The sequence below is a fragment of the Kogia breviceps genome, chromosome 4 (assembly GCF_026419965.1).
Source record: "Kogia breviceps isolate mKogBre1 chromosome 4, mKogBre1 haplotype 1, whole genome shotgun sequence".
NCBI classification, from domain to species: Eukaryota; Metazoa; Chordata; class Mammalia; order Artiodactyla; family Physeteridae; genus Kogia; species Kogia breviceps.
Genome location: NC_081313.1, coordinates 130,882,467 through 130,899,549, shown reverse-complemented (window position 1 = coordinate 130,899,549; position 17,083 = coordinate 130,882,467). Strand labels below are relative to the sequence as shown.

The following is a 17,083-nucleotide window of genomic DNA, read 5'->3' as shown; positions in this document are numbered from 1 at the left end:
TAGGGCATTTCATAAGAGAATGTCCATTAAGATAAAAGTCACTTTCATGACCAGGGCTTCAAGAGACTATTTTCAATTTACCCCTGAAGCATACTGTTCAACACATCATAACGCCTTTCAAAAGCTAGTTTTATTTATAATAAAGCATGCATTACTTGATGAAGTTGGCACTTCAAACACTGACTATGTCCCATGCTAAGTTCTGAAACTGTAATGTTATTTTATTTTATAGGAAGAGTAAGATAAACATACGTACCTTTGCACAGATTTACACAGTTACTTAGTTCAACAGTGCAAAACACTTTGCAACTACTTAACTTTTTTTTTTCATTTTCTATGTTACAACTAAATTACAGGATACCCAAAGTAACTTTACATCTAAAAGTAAGCCAATCAGAAGCCAATTTGAATATTGGTTTTGTCTTCCAGTTTTGGCTACACACGGTAGTCTAACACAAAATCAAAAATGATATCCTTGAGGTATCTCTAGATCTGTTTGTTTTTTTTTAACGTCAAAATGGAGAGCAAAGGCTGACACCTGATGAGTGTTAGTAAATTAGGATATAGAGTTTATATATAACATCAAAAATAAAATTTATATATTTGTTCTTTAGGAGAGGAAATGCTAGTTTTCCCACCAGTTGTCATTAACTCTAGCTTTGGTAGGTTTCCTGGGGCTGTGACCAGATAAGTAAAAGTTTAAAAATAAATAAGTGCACTCCCCTCAGAAGTAAATGTACCCAAGTTTTATATTCTAAATTTAAAAACCTGTTTAAAAGAAAATAAACCTAGCTCTGCCTACTTTACTATTTTTTTTTTTTCTGATGTGGTAGTAACTTTGCGGCATAATGAAATTACATTCCTCCTCTAAACCCTTAAAATTAGTTATAATGCTGCTTCAATCTTGCTCATGCATTTGTGTTTACTTTAACATGCTCTTTCCTGTTAATAATTGTTAACTTCTTCCACTGCTGTTAAAAGAATAAAAAGGGGACGGAAAAAAAGAGAGAGGCAAAAAAATATGGAAGAAAAGAAAGAGAAAGGCAAAAGCACTTCCCTGGGGGAAACCCCGCGTCAGGAGAGATTGATAGTGTTATTGTTATGTGGTTATTTTAATAAAAGTATTCTTATCTGTTACATTATTAACAATAATTTAATTAAAAACCCAAAATACTCTATTGTTTCATTTCTCTTTTAATATTTCTCTCTCTCCTCTAAGAAAATGTTGCGGGAAGTTTGGATCCTCTTGGTCTCCAGCAAAACAAGAGAATGAAACTTCCATGCAACATGATGGCAATACGAAAAAGGAGTTCATACATATTGTTTTCAGTGACACAAGAATCTACAAAACGCCTATATTATAGGTCATTCTTTCCGTTAGACTTATTGTTAAGTTACAGACTGCACAAAAGGACATGCCAGAATGAAGAGGTTGAGGAAGGGGGCAGAATTAACAGAAGAGTGCACTTATTCTGAGGCCTGAAAATGAGCACTGTAGTTATCCTTTAGTTCCAGCGGAATGAAATATGTCGAGGACGGTCACCACCTTCCTTCACCAGGGGCTTGTGGAATTCCCTGCCAGCGCGAGAATGAATAGCAGCCCAGCAATATTCACAGTAATACTGCAGACAGGTAACATTAGCACAGAAAAATGGAGCAAATTTTCCCCCACAACGGGCCCCCTGACATTCATCACACAGCTGATCGTCCAAGACATATGGCTTAACTTCCACCTGCAATCAAAAATAAAACAAGGGTGTTTACATTTCTCAGTGAATGGACCAGACAACTCTTATACCGTGTATGTACATTTCCATCCACTGTCTGACTGAGTCTGTGTCAAGGTATCCCAAAGGAAGGGTCACTAACTCTTTTACTGCAATTAGCTATCATCTTTTAAGAAACTGGTAAGGCTTTTATGCCCATTGTTTTACATTTTTGTCTTATTAAATAAACAGTTTTTGAATGAAAAGCAAGATCCCAGCAGAAAGTTAAGAGTGATGCCAACTTAACATTTAAGAACATTATGAGGTTAAACCCACAGGAGAGTTTTCATAGACACAAACCGTCACTTTAATTAGTGGATGTGGATTCTTGTCATATGTGGAATTACAATTTACACAAGACCAACTAAGAGATTCCCAGTGCCACAAAATAGCACTTCAATGTACAAATCAGAGGGAAGCTGCCTGACTTCTGCATCACAAGCCTCTGAGCTATAATAAGGTTTGGGTCATGGTTTCTATTTACGGTGTACACATCTTGGGTTATAATCACAAACCTCCAACTCCAGGAAAACAAGATGCAGCCACAGTACTCATAATCTAAAACCTTGCTTTGTTCTTTGTCAGGAAGAATGGTTTACACTTCAGTCTAAAAGTCAGAGGTGAATTTATAAAACTGGGTCTGTTCCAGTGTTCAATAGGCCAATGTCATTTGAGCCTCTCAAGCATTAAAAATAACCTGGCTATTAATTCTCCAGTGAGAAAGGAGTTGGTTATTTTTAGCCTTGGAGAGACTCATGATTGAAACTCCCTTACACCAGGCTATGACTACCACTGGTGCCATCCACTTCTGACAAGGAATCCTGAACAAAGGTTAGCTGTGAACAAAAAGAGAAGAGTGATACGGAAGGCAGGAAGAGCAGATGTAATCAGAGGATTAGGCTTCTGGCCCTGAGGCCATTCCATAACATCTACAGAATGGCAGGAACACCGGTCAAAGATTTGGATCGTAGAGGAAAACAAATTAAGTCTGAATTTCTAATGGCTAACCTTACAACTCTGAAACTGATGATGGAATGAAGCGATGAGGCGGGAGTGTCCGTTTACTCAGATGTACATATTTTTTAGTGTGAATAAAAAACAAGGAGGCATGTTAACATATTCTGCAACTTATCCTGCCCCCTTCCTCCATGTTTACAGTACAATCTATACCTTTCTCCTTAATATATTCACAATATGATGACCACTACCATGGGCAATTTTCAGCTGCCACCGACGTGGAATATACATGAAATGGAACATAAGCAGTAAGTGTAAACCACTAGTGACTTGATAGTTTCTAAGTACTGAATTGAGAAAGGCACAATACAGTCAATCAACAAAGACTTTTCTGAGCACACAATGCCTTGGAGTGTTGGATATCTAAGTCAGCCCTAATGAAAGTGCCAGTCTGCCATGAAATGAGGAGCTGACACCAGAATGTAAATCAACACATTGCTTTCTTCATCAAGAAGGTCTTTCTATGAAAAAATCTCAACTGAACTATAAACACTGTGCTTATTAATGCAGCAGATTCACATTCTGGTGTAAATTCCTATCTCACCACAAACTCCTAACAAACCATTTACCAACTGGCAGTCGGTTCACAAGCCGCATTTTGAGCAGTACTGGTGTAGGATAGAGTTCCATCCACCGGGAACACAAATCCATGAGGACAGGGACTTCTTGCCCTAGGCACTAAAATGTTTGTTGAATGCATGAAACACAAAGATAAGAAATTCGTGAATGCAAAGAAAAAAGACATAATGCAACACACAGTCTCAAATACAATACATTAAAAAACAGAAGAGTTAACTGAGGATTTTTTTCCAGCCTTTTGATTCAGAGGATAAACACAACAAAGAGGAATATAAAGTGTGAAAATAATGCTAATGAACTACTACCTAATTTCAGGCAGTAAAATAGATTACAGATGAAAGGATTCTGAGTTCTTCTACTTAATCTGTTACAATGAAATATTTGTTAGACATGCCATCCTAGAAATGAAATTTATTCAGTCATTTGTTACATAGGAAAATAGGGCTTGCTGAGGTATTTTTGATATCCCAGGTTTAAAAAAAAAAGTGAGGAGATCTCAAGGGTGTTCATGTTTGTATAGCTGATATAACATAGTACAAAGGATTTGGTAAATATGCACTGAATGACTAACTGAATAAGTGAATGGATGGAGGTGATACCTTAGGGAAGATTAAATGGACTCAAGCAAAGTGACTATAATGTTCTGGTTAGGCTATTCAGAAAACTAAGAGACAGAAGAAATTCATATGAAACTCTTGGATGTATTCTAGAGCATGCATCTAATGGGTCCTACAGGAATAAATATCAGCTGTCAATTTACTGTCACATAAAATTCCCCCACTCCAAGCTTGGTGATGACATAGATGGCCATTTCTAGAACTTCCCAGAATGTAGTCCAGGACTTACCCGTTTATCTATCTCTCCATGCTGCAGCTGCACGAAGCGGGCACTGATAGCAGCTATGTAACTCTGTTGATTAGAGAATGCGACTCGCCCAGCTCCTTTTGGGTATTTCAGCTCTGGGTCGGTATCAATCCCAGCATAGCACACGCCTCCATACAGCCGGTCCATTATCATGGCAAGCTCCACTACATATGGAGGGAGCAAACAGGACATTTGAAATCAGGAAAATTCATCTGGTCTTACATCAAAAGCAGTTCATCTGTCTGTTATTACAATAATTATTAAAATGAAACTAGTTATTATAACCAGTTGTCCATGTGTTCATCTTTAACCTACTGTAACTAAGGGCAAGGACTCTGCTGACTATTTCACATATGTTCACTTTTAATCTACACGACAACACTATGAAGTAGGTAGTAATTTTCTGGGGAAATTGAGGCACAGAGAGGATGATTAATCTGTGCAAGGTCATGGGTAGTTAAGTGATTGTGCTGCACCTGGCACCCTGGTCTATCTGCTCTATGCCACGATGCACCACATATTTACCAGTTAACAATGTACTGCTTAATATAAATAATCACTTGAACACTAGAAAGCTGATTGGCAGGCTCTTTGGGGGTCCTTCCAGCATATTTCCAACAAAATCCTTTTTACCTTTCCTTACTGTGTAGCTATTTGCCAATTTTGCACATAGAAGCTTGAAGTAGGGCTTCCAGGGTGGTGCAGTGGTTAACAATCTGCCTGCCAATGCAGGGGACACGGGTTCGAGCCCTGGTCCTGGAAGATCCCACGTGCCACGGAGCAACTAAGCCCGTGCACCACAACTACTGAGCCCGCACTCTAGAGCCCGCAAGCCACAACTACCAAGCCTGCATACCACAACTACTGAAGCCCGTGCACCTAGAGCCCGTGCTCCACAACAAGAAGAGCCACTGCAGTGAGAAGCCCGTGCACCACAGCAAAGAGTAGCCCCCCTCGCTGCAACTAGAGAAAGCCCGCACATAGCAACAAAGACCCAACACAGTCAAAAATAAATAAAAAATAAATCAATTTTAAAAAAAAAGAAACTTGAAGTAATAAATGCATCTTCTTCTCCATGAAATGTTACAATATTGAAACTGCATTCATGTTCGTTTTGTTATACTACTATACTTATACTATTATTATACTTATTATACTTATACTATTAAACCTCAAATTACTTGAAGTTGGGGATAAAATTTCTTCTGTAAGCACTGCTCTGAAAACGCAATGCACTGCTGAGAACCCTGCTGTATTTCAGAGCTCAGTAAGCAGCTGTTGAGCACATGGGGATGTGGAAAACAAACAGCGAACATCTCGATACCTAACCCATCCCTGAAGGGTTTTTTTCTCTCAGATGATGATGAGAGTGATGAGCTTTAGCATTATGAGACCGTGCACTAAGCACTAGGCATCCACAATCTCATTTAATCCTCAAAACAATTCTCCAGGGCTTCCCTGGTGGCGCAGTGGTTGAGAGTCCGCCTGCCGATGCAGGGGACATGGGTTCGTGCCCCCGTCTGGGAAGATCCCACATGCCACGGAGTGGCTGGGCCCGTGAGCCATGGCCGCTGGGCTTACGCGTCCAGAGCCTGTGCTCCGCAACGGGAGAGGCCACAACAGTGAGAGGCCTGCGTACCGCAAAACAAAACAAAACAAAAAACAAAAACAAACAATAACAACAAAACTCTCCATAAAGGACATACTTATAACTCCACTTGACAGATAAGGAAATTGAGAATTAGAGAAATTAATTTGAGCAGGGTCATTCAGCTATTAACTGGAAGCAGAGCACATGAATTCAAGCCCAGACACTTGGATTCCAGGACTCTCACTCCTAGACATGAACTCAAATGCTTATGGAGAATTTATCCTGAAAAATCTATATTTCTTATGCTAACGGATAAATAGGGTTTTTTTGTTTGTTTGTTTCTTTGTTTAATCATACCAGCTCGCAATGGTCGGGGAACACCACCAACAAATATAGTTTTTCGTGGGTCAAGAGGCTGTGAACCATCCATCACAAAGTCACTGTCACTGAGATTCCAAGGCCGAATCTGTACCTGGAGAGTGTGCAAACCAAAATGTCTCATTCTCAACACAGACAATTTATGGAGAAAGGAAGTTTAAAATTATTTCAGAGTGTTTCACTTTTAAAAGCAATAATCTATGTCATTACAAATCAATAAAACTGGAAAACTAGAAAAGACTTACAAGTAGCATATTCCAACCTTTCATTTCACATTTAAGGGTAAACTAACCAAGGAGGTAAGTTCAATTTAATTGCTTATTATAACCCAAATCACTTAACACTAACATGCCCTTAATTATCTGTAAGTTAGTTAACTATTTTACAGCTTATTTGGGCCTCTCTCCTAGCAACACCCCTGTAGCCATATAATTTAAATTTAGTACGGTACTGGATGTTGATTAGTATTCAGTGCTATGTGAACTAGGACTGTGTGTCCAATCCTATGTCCAGGAAATGCAAACTACTCCTGATACTAACAAATCTGTTATATTGTTTCAAAAAGCATTTCAAAATAAAAATATTGATGATATCTGCAGTAAGCTTTTTATCATAAAACACTTCAGTGTGTCCATTACAACAACCAAGGATCAAGTACCTCAATTCAATTGTTTGCATGTACAAACTGTTACCAATGCCCACACCAAAGGCTAAGGGGTTGATAGTTGGGTATTCCCAACAGGTACACCAAACTAAGTCCCAAGGCCAGAAGATCCCAAATTGAAACACCTAAATTTAGGGACTGGCAGGGAACAAGCAAGTCAAATAAAGTCTAGCCACATAAGAATTCTGGGACAACCCTAAGACACTAAGAGGAGCTCTGCAAATCACTGTTTGAGCTGAGTCCACTAGCGCCTCCATTCTGAACTAGACCCCATCACTAGGTACTGGCTGAGCGATAACAGATTGTTGGTTTGCCAGATTTGTCAAAAGAGGCTAGTTGTTACTATTACTAAAGACTAAATTTTATAATAAAGAAAAACTTCTTCAAAAAGAAACAATATGCAATGAATATTTATGTATATACATAATTCATTTTACTTGGCGAGTACCATATGCAAAAAGTTAAGGATAGTATTGGGTAAAATCTTGATCAAAGAGAGGAAGGAGAAAGACAGATCTATTTGTGATTTGAGTTCTATCATTCAGAGGAAATTCAGCTACTTTATATTCATCAAATGCATTACCAGGTGAAGTCTTTTAATAGAAAGATTCACCAATATTTTAACTAACCAAAAATTCAAAGTCAAAATAATGTGCACAAATATACAGAATGTCAATGTTAGGAACCTGACAAAACCAAAACTTTTTCATTTCGATTCTACTCACAAACGTGTCAATTAACAGATACATTAAGATGTCTGTGGGTTTTTCAGAGCTAACAAATAGAGGCAAAAATGAGAAGCTATTTTCATGCTAGACTGCACTTACCGGCTTGTCTTTGATAGTGGGACTTGATACACACAGGTAGAGTTTTCCATCTTCTTCAATACATGCATCAATGAGAGCCTGAACAGAGCTTTCATCTTGAAATAGCAGGAATGCATAGCCTAATAAAAAAATTTTTGAAAGGCTTATATTTTTCCTATTTTTAAAATAATTCTTCGAGGGAAAGGAAGCATAAAACTAAGGAAGGGAAAAGGTGTAGAAAAAAATGAAAACAAACAAACAAACAGAAACCCCTAAAACTTAAATATCACACTAAATCTGATAATAACAACATTAAGTTCAGTTTGGTATTATCTTGAAACCTCTTTTAGAGTAAAATTAAATCTGAATTGAAAGTACATACTAAATAAAAATTTTAAAGAAATATTTGGGAAAATGTAAGTTTAACAATGAAAAATTGTACAGTGAAGGTAAACATTTATGAAAAGAACATAAGGATAAACTATGCATGTACAGTGAATATTGAAAATTACCTTTAGGAGGAAAATAGGATTTGCTCTCTGCCTTATGAGGCCAATCCACAATCAAAGGGCCAAAGCGACGAAAACTAGCTGTGATCTCATCTAATGAACAACAAACCAAAAAAGTACATTTAAATATTTTTATGTTCATTTTTGGGAAATAGTTTAGAAAAAAGTTTCCAATCTACTATTTACAAGAATAGTACACCAAGACCTCCCACATCTCCTTCATCTGGATTCCCCTTACTGTTAACATTTTGTGCGTTTGTCTTCCGCCTCTTCCCCTTCTATCTATGCAGGAATCTATCTATCTATCTATCTATCTATCTATCTATCTATCTATCTATCTATCTTATTTATCTATCATCATTTTCTGACATGACGCTCTATTACCCCCAAACACAACTACTGGTCCTGCTCAAAGCAAGGTCACTCCCTTATGTACCACCAAACAACGCCACTTCCAATCAGGAAATCAACATTGATACAACACTCTTTCCAAATTCAGACTCCATCCCAATTTTAAACTATCACGATATATCTCTTTTTTCCTTTCTGATCCAGAATCCTATCCAGAACCATGCTACATTTAGATGCCATGTCCCAGGTCATCAGTCTTTTTCAGTTTACAATAGTTCCTCATTCTTTCCTGTCTTTTACATACTTAGTAGCTTTAAAATATACAGACCATTCATTCTGCAGGATGGCTCTCAACCTGGGTCGGTACTGTTTCCTCATGACCTATGCATTCCAAACAGGAAAACCACCATTATGATGCTATGTCACCCTGTCCTTTCACTAGGTATGTTAATCTTGATCAGCTAGTCAATTTGATACCTGCCTGGTTTCTCCACCAAAAAGAAACCATTTTCCCCTTTGAATTTGATTAGTATTTTGTGGGGGAATATTGTGTTATCCATCAATATCCTGTTCCCTCATTAGACCTGGCATCCATTGACGACTCCTACCTATAACAACTACCACAATGATTACTGCCAAATGCTGATTATCTATTTCCATCAATCCTTCTACATTTACTAGTTACTATTATACAAGAAGGAAGAGTTTTCCCTTCTCCCCCATTTATTTAGTCATGTATTTATTTATATCAGTATGGACTTATTTTATTCAATGGGTTGTAATCTGATTCTCTCATTTATTTTGATGTTCAGTTTGTCCTCAAAATTGTCCCTGATTTGGCCAGTGGGGGTTCCTATGTCCTTTTGACCTATCCCCCCATCATCCTTCAAGGGCTTCCATATTTCCTGGCCCAAGAAGATACTCCAGGCTTTCATCTTGTTCTTTCTCTGCCCTACCCTTAGAATTAGCCATTTCTCCCCCCACCCCCCAAGAAATCCTTGTTCCTTTCAGTGACAAAAGATATTTAGAAACTGAGATTTGGGTATTCCATATAGTCATTGCTAGTGGATATTTATTATTTCTAAGTCTTCTCAGAGGACAAAGCTAGGAAATATATGAATATACACACAGATATATTTACAACTGTTTCTGTATCTGTGTACATTTATAAAAATGAGTTCATACTGGTAATTGCAAGTCCACTCCAACATCCCATGTTTTTCTCTAGCCTTCCCCCCTTCCCATGTTTATAAATTCCCTTCTTGCTATGAGAAACCAAGTTCTCATTATGCTCAATATGATGGCTTCCTTGCTCAACGTAACCCATCTTTCAGCTAGCTGCCCTGGCAGTCTCCTCTACCTGCCACCTCTGCACCCTAGCCCTTGTTGCCCTGATTTATTAGGCACTATGCACACTGCTGCCGAAGCCTCTGAGCAGGCCCCTCCATGTGTATACCTACACACGCCCTCCACTTGGCTCCCTCTTCCCCCTCACCAACCATCTTCCTTGGACACCAATAACTCTGAGCCTTATGAAGATGGTAAAGGAAGGGCACGTGGGATGGACAAGGAAGACTTGATCATATTTTCCTATTAATGTAAACGATACCAGTTATGCTATATTATATACCTGGAGAAGTAATGAGCAGACTATAGGAAAATAAATTTCCAGGGAACTTCTAGAAAGAGTAAGTAAGCATATGTAGATAAGACCTGGGAGTAGGGCAGGAACAGAAAAGAGAGATGAGAAACATGTTCAAACTTCAGTCTGGTAGAACTGTTCTCATCTCCTCCAGATTGTGAAACAGTAGTCTGTTCGAACAGCTATGATGCCTGTTGCTACGGTACCGTTTAGCTCGTGTGAGATTGATAAATAGGGGAATGATGTCAGTGTAACCTAGACATTATACTGGTTTACAAATGACTTTCCTAAGCCAGGTGAGCTAGCATAGTGAGAGAACCATAACCTTCAGCAGGAAAGGAAAAAGCCCCCAGCTTGTGTGATGTGCAGGCAGGAGCCCCCTCAGCTCTATTATAAGAAAATTAAAAATGAGCATAGCAACCAAGCCTCTCTGGTCAGAGAGGTGTCCCCCCAACCTTGCAGGGCTCTTATCTCCTGAGAGTTTGCATTCCTCAGCTGCTCAGAGGTCCACTTTCATCTGCATTGCCTCCAAGCTAGCAAGCCAGAGTTTCTGCTCTATTGGTTTTGTGCATTTTCAATATTCCTTGAGGCAGCCTCTAACCATACTGAGCTGCTTGCCTGAATTGTCCAAGTTATTTCCAAGGTACTAATTCTCCTTTTGTTAGTGCTTCTGGTACAAAACTCATTAGGTTCTAAGTGATCTGCCTCTATCCCCTTTTGCCCCATAAACTCTGTGATTCTTAGTGCACAATTCTGCAGAACACAGTATTCTTCAGGAATACATATTTCACATTTTAATAGAAAGGGCTGCCTGCCTAAATTGCTACCGACTTATCAACATACATGGTCTTGAGGATAAAGCAAGATGACGGACACAATTCCCATTAATTTTGCTCAGTTTAAACCACCTCATTTGCCAAATTGGTCAAGTTTACCTGTGCCTCTAAGAATTTTAGGAATGATACATTTAAGATTGCTTAGTAATTTTCCTAAAAGACACAGACTAACTAGGCCAGGGAAGGAGCTTATCCCAAGCAAGGTCAGATAAAATTCAGTCTTCTCTTTCCGTATATAAGCATATAATTTCCTCACTGAAGTCCATCCAGGGCTCAGGAGTGTTAAAGATTTGACCTCTAAAGGCTCATAAAACCTAGAATCCATAATGCTAAGGAAAGTGAGGATTCCAGCTAGAGAAAAGAAAAAGTCACACCCAGGAGCTTACTGGAGTAAACAACATCATGATGAGGTGTTCAGCCCAGGATGAACACTTGGAACAGAAGTTATGCCTTCTGACGACAGAACAGAGATTGAGCCAGCCTGGCCTGAAATTTCAGCAGTTTCCTCCAGGACATTTTATCATAGACACACAAAAAAGAAAAACCTGTGTTTATTTCAGTCTTTGGCTGTTTTGAAGCCATTTTTGTCTCAACCTTCCAAAAGACTGATCATCTTAAGGAAAATGTAGTGGCTCAGTAAGTTTAATGGGAAGTTATTAAACCTCATTATTAGACCTTATAGATTTTTAGAAAAAACTCTCCTATCCTCCATAACATTTCTTTCCATTTCCATTCAGGAAACCAAGACAAAACAGATTAGGAAAAATAAGCAAGCAAGGATATATGGTTGCTATATGGTCGCTACTTTGATTTTTGTCAGGGTCACTTAGACCCACAGGTGAATAAAATACTTCTGGACAATAGTCCTCTATGTCTTTTTGCATGACTGGCTCCTTATTCAGGTCTCGGCTCAAATATCATGTCCTCAAAGAAGATTTCTTTAACCACCTAATCTCACAAGTCTCCCTTCTGAGACTTCACTATATCATATCAACCTGTTTTCTTTTCAGTACTTATTCTCTAATATTTTCACACAATTTTTATCTCCTTTACCCCACTAGAATATCAACTCTATGCGAGCAGGGGCTTTCTATCTTGTTTACTACTCTAAACAATCCTAAGAACAGTGCATAACATTCAGAAAGCATGTAAATATTTGACAAGTGAAAAAATACTCATAAAATGATATAACTCTTAAGATTCCCTACGACTCCAGGCTATATTTTTCAAAAGTTCAGGCTTATTCTAAGATTTTAAACTTTTAAACAATTAACCATACATTTCTAGAGTACTCATAAAAGGTAGAAAATAGGAAAATGAATAATTGAATTTGGCCAAGGAAGGACACACAGACAAAAATGCAGTTAGCATCTGTGTTTGCCCACAACAGAATCCTTGAGAGGTTTTCCCAATGATGTTTACTCTTTTTGATTTAGTCCAGCCACTTGCTTCAGCTGGTTCCCAAAGTCCTGCTCCGTTTCCTTCTGTGAACTAACCTTACATGTTGTGCTAGGAAGACAGGACAAGAGAACAATGCAATCACAACTGAACACCTGGAGCCAGATAAGACTGTTATTATATTAACAGCAACCATTACCTATGCATTACCTATGATGCGCCACAGTCTGGGCACCATGCTATAGACGGCTCTTTCTAAATATACCTTCATCGATGTCAGGAGGTAATCCGCCCACAAACACCTTGCGAGAATATCGTTCTACTCTTTCTCCATTCTGGTGAGTGAAGCAGTGAGGTGAACCCAGGCCACTATGAAGAGGTTGATCGCCACGGCCATCATCCAAGAATCCATCTTCCATTGGAAACAGTGAAGACTGACCTGGAACAGAAAGCAGGAAAAAAAAAAGCTAACAGAAAATGTTCCTTGCCACTGATTATCTTACACCAGAAACAAGGAAAACAGCAGATCCAATAGAACTGCTGCTTTTATTTTTCTCACTGAAGAACAAATCACTTAGATATGCTCTTGAATTTCCATCACCTTAAGGTCCCAATGGAGTCAGGGAGAAAGTACATGGTTCAATAGAGGGTTGCTCAACCATCCCACTGGGATCCAGAAACTTGAGCGAAGTGAAAGTACAATAGGAGAGCACACTCTTTGGAACGCAGCTGGCAGCAGACTGCACCACCTTGGCAGGGCCCCATGACCACTGGCAACCTACACATGTACACTAAGTATTAAATTTGACTATCAGATGCTAGATCACTTAAATTTCTTTAAAACATGATACATACAATATAGCCTGTCCAATTTCCTCTAAGAATGTCCCTAAAATGAACAAGTTGATTTTTAAAGTGAGCACTCAGTTTACCTTAACTAATGGGATGCCATCAGGATCCACTTGATGCTATTATCCAATTTTGTTAGCTAGTCTTACAGAATTTAAGATTTTTAGTCACGCTGAAGATAAATTTTCTTTTAGTTGAGTAATTATCAGGTGGTATAGGTAGTGTCTAATTCTAAAAACTAGTCATTACGTTTGCTGTTAGAACATCCTATCATTCAGAATATAAAAACAGAAAAGACCAGAGATGCCAATGTGGTTAATATTCTTCCCATACTTACCTGCCAGTAAAATATGAACGTATAAATCATAAACAAAGCAAAGAGCTACAAAGAACTGTAGAATTTCTCAAGCACTGTTTTGTCACTTTTCAGGCTGCCAATTTACTTCTAGGTACTACATAAGGAATTCGTTAATGGATTCTGCAGAAATATATCTTAAGTGCTCTTCCTTTACTGAAACATTCCAATATCCTTTTGTCACCACACTTGTCTTCCTTTCAACTTTCATTATTAAACACAATTGACAGTGTATTTGTTATGAATTTACCCTATAAAACCACAGTTCAAAAGAGTTATATAATGAAGATAAAAAAGGACTCTAAAATTGGAGGTTATTTCTGGATCTTCAAAAGTCACTTATATTTTAAAGCTATGTTATTTAACTGTCTAACTTACTTTCTTATAAAAAGGCAAAACTATAGTACAGGAGGCAAAAATAAGGTTTATTCAGGCAGGCACTCTAGGAAATGATTTTTTGAAATTCTCTAAAATGTGTAGAGCTTCCCCCCGCCCCGCCAATGTTTGAAATTTATAGGATTAGTCATCTGTTTAGTCTCATTTTAAACAAAATGCAGTATTATGCTCAGTAATAAGTAGACAAATAAATAAAAATTTTTGAAAGTAGATTTAAGCTATTCAAGCATAACTGAACCTCCAATATAATCAGGTATTTTGGAACCAGTCATACTATATTTTCCTTTTTAAAGATTCTTAATTTTGTTCTCCTAAGAAATTCCTTTCACAAAGGAAAAAAGGGAAACAAATCTTCCGATATAAATAAGGTGAGTTTGAAATTATTTCAATTCAAATCCAAATCCTACCATTCTGACCCCTTCAAATTAGAATGTCTATAATGTTAACTATAACACATAAAGTATGTATTGATCACATCTATGTTTCATTCCCCCTACCCACTTCCCAACAAGGGTTAGAAATTGAGCAAACTTGGGTCCTCTCCAAATACAACTGATACATTCAAAAGTTAGAAACAATAATGTTACCTCTCCTTCGCCCATATGTCCTTGCTGCATGTCAAATGAGAAAACAAAAAAACAAAAAAACAACCTTTCAAACATTGTCAAAAGAATCAACTGTGATTTCATCTACCAGCTTTAGAAACTGAAAAAAATTGGCTGTATTCCTCATTTCCTGGTAAGCATCTCAAAAAAATATGGAATTTGGATGGTGAGAGGTCAATTTAATGCATTCTTTTTTTTTAAGTTCTTCAAGGACACTGTATAAAAAGTATATTGAGCCTTACTTGTTTTAAGGGAAGCTTTCTGCTCTGTCACTCAAGGTCCAAACTAGTATGAAACTAAGGGATCTATAACATGATCTAAACCAACTCCTACCATACTGATCTTAATTTCTCCAAGAATTCTCTGCTAACTAGCCATTCAGTAGATATTTCAATATTTAATTCATGACTTTTTCGCCACTACAGGATAAACAGCAGTTTTATACTATTTCTCAATTATTCCCTAATAAAGAAACTCATAACAAATGAAGTCTTTAGGAAACTTCCTTTTAGCCAGTTTCTTGTCCCTAATCAAATCTTCCACCATGGCCCAAGTGTTGAAAAGTAAAAAGTTTGGCATTTTATCACAAAGTAGGTTCCAACCAAGAAGAGAAGAAAAAGAATATAATATAATATAGTATAATACAATATAATATAGACTTATAATTATTATATGTATATACCTGAATACTCAGAAAATGGCAGTATAAATTTCAAATCAGGAAACTTTTGAGAAAATGTCTTCCCTCAAACAAACTGGAACTTGTATGTGCAGTTTGTCCAAATACCCTAATTCTATTCAACAAACATTTCTTGATTGCATGCCTGATCTTGCTAAGCACTATGGATGAATTGCACATGGGTCTGACTACATGGAACTTAAAGGCCAGGTAGCCACATAAGCAAGTAACAGTAATGTAACCATTACAGCAATATGCATGTTAAGTGTTAGGTGCAACAGAAGCAGAGGAGAAGGAGAAACTCGTTCTGATTAGACAGAGAAGGGAGGGTATGGCTCTGAGATGGACCTTAAAGAGAAAACAGAGAAAGGGCATTGCAAGACCTGGCAATGGCATGAATAGGGGTGCTGTAATGCTCAAGGAAAGATGCTGAGAACAGCAGCATATGCAACAAGTGAGGTCTCTTGACTGGAAAGGAAGTTTAAACAGGAAGCTGGGATAGGTTTTCCAGTTAGAAATTATAGCACATTTTAAGAGATCACTACACCAACTGGTCAGGGTTTTCATTCTTAGCCCTCTCGATATGCTAAGTAAGTACAGCTCAGTTATAACTGAGTTACAAATATAACTTAGAAGTACCATGTACCTATTTTCCAAAATGAAATTATGTCCCACACCAAAATAATTTCTATCATTACTAGATAACATTGAATTTCACCGAAGTACTTAGGCAAATGGATTAAAACCAGTAAAATCTCCCTCAGCTGTCAGATTTTCACTTTAGTAGTTCCTAAATTTGGGGTGGGGGTAGACGTATTTTCTCACTTAGTGAACCTGACAGAGGTTAGAAAGACAAAGATATCACAGAAGTAGTTTAAGAACATTCTATTCATACAACTGCTTCAAAGACAAGGGAGTTTGGGGAAATTAATGATTTGAATATCTTGGTTCTGTCAATCTTAAAAAGTTGATTGATGCTGCTTGGGTTTCTGAGAAAACAGTTATTTGAAAAGAGTGGGCTTTTAAAAGCTACAAAATTGGGCTTCCCTGGTGGCACAGTGGTTGAGAGTCCGCATGCCGATGCAGGGGACACGGGTTCGTGCCCCGGTCCGGGAAGATCCCACGTGCCGCGGAGCGGCTGGGCCCGTGAGCCATGGCTGCTGAGCCTGCGCGTCCGGAGCCTGTGCTCCGCGACGGGAGAGGCCACAGCAGTGAGAGGCCCGCGTTCCGCAAAAAAAAAAAAAAAGCTACAAAATTAACATTAAAAAATCTCATAGCTTCCGCTATTTCAAAAATACAGTTTCAGGAACAGTAAAGGCTATAGATCAAAAGCAAAAATCAAATACTCTCAAAGTCTTCAAACGTGTACTTCCAAACTTTGATTCTGTACCACAAAATTAAGCTGGTTAATATAAAAGAATTCATGATTAAATTCCACGATTAAATTCTAAAAACTATATTTAGAAACATTTTCCCACATTTAGGGAAAACAGGTTACAGGTGTACAATGCTTACAGCTACAAAAACTGCCTAATCAAATAGGCAAATTAATATAAAGTAGTATCAAAAAATAAAAACAATGACATTCTGGAGCACAGAAAATGAGAATGTTTAAATTTTTTATTTCCACTTATTATAATGCTATACGTTATTTTAATGTAGATTCTGACATATGACATATATACAGGAAAGTAGACAAATCATAAGTGTACAGTACAATGAACTTTCCATAACATGAACACACCTATGTAACCAGAACCCAGATATTAATAGAATGGTAAGTGGTGCCACTTCATCT

At 37.8% G+C, this 17,083-nt stretch overlaps 1 protein-coding gene across 3 annotated transcripts in view; it reads right to left on the bottom strand.

Moving 5' to 3' along the window:
• Positions 1-1,176: 1,176 nt before the first annotated feature.
• CPEB4 (cytoplasmic polyadenylation element binding protein 4) overlaps positions 1,177-17,083 on the bottom strand; it is a 60,390-nt gene continuing 44,483 nt past the window's right edge. For 2 of the 3 annotated variants that reach the window (XM_059061695.2, XM_059061696.2), the window contains 6 exons: positions 12,667-12,840; positions 8,178-8,267; positions 7,687-7,805; positions 6,175-6,289; positions 4,209-4,390; positions 1,177-1,733 (listed from right to left, as the gene is read on the bottom strand). In XM_059061695.2, coding sequence (XP_058917678.1) covers positions 1,506-1,733; positions 4,209-4,390; positions 6,175-6,289; positions 7,687-7,805; positions 8,178-8,267; positions 12,667-12,840 — 908 coding nt within the window. In that variant the 3' untranslated portion in view covers positions 1,177-1,505. Of the gene's footprint in view, positions 1,734-4,208; positions 4,391-6,174; positions 6,290-7,686; positions 7,806-8,177; positions 8,268-12,666; positions 12,841-14,588; positions 14,613-17,083 lie in introns of all 3 variants that reach the window. The other variant, XM_059061694.2, reaches the window with a different exon arrangement.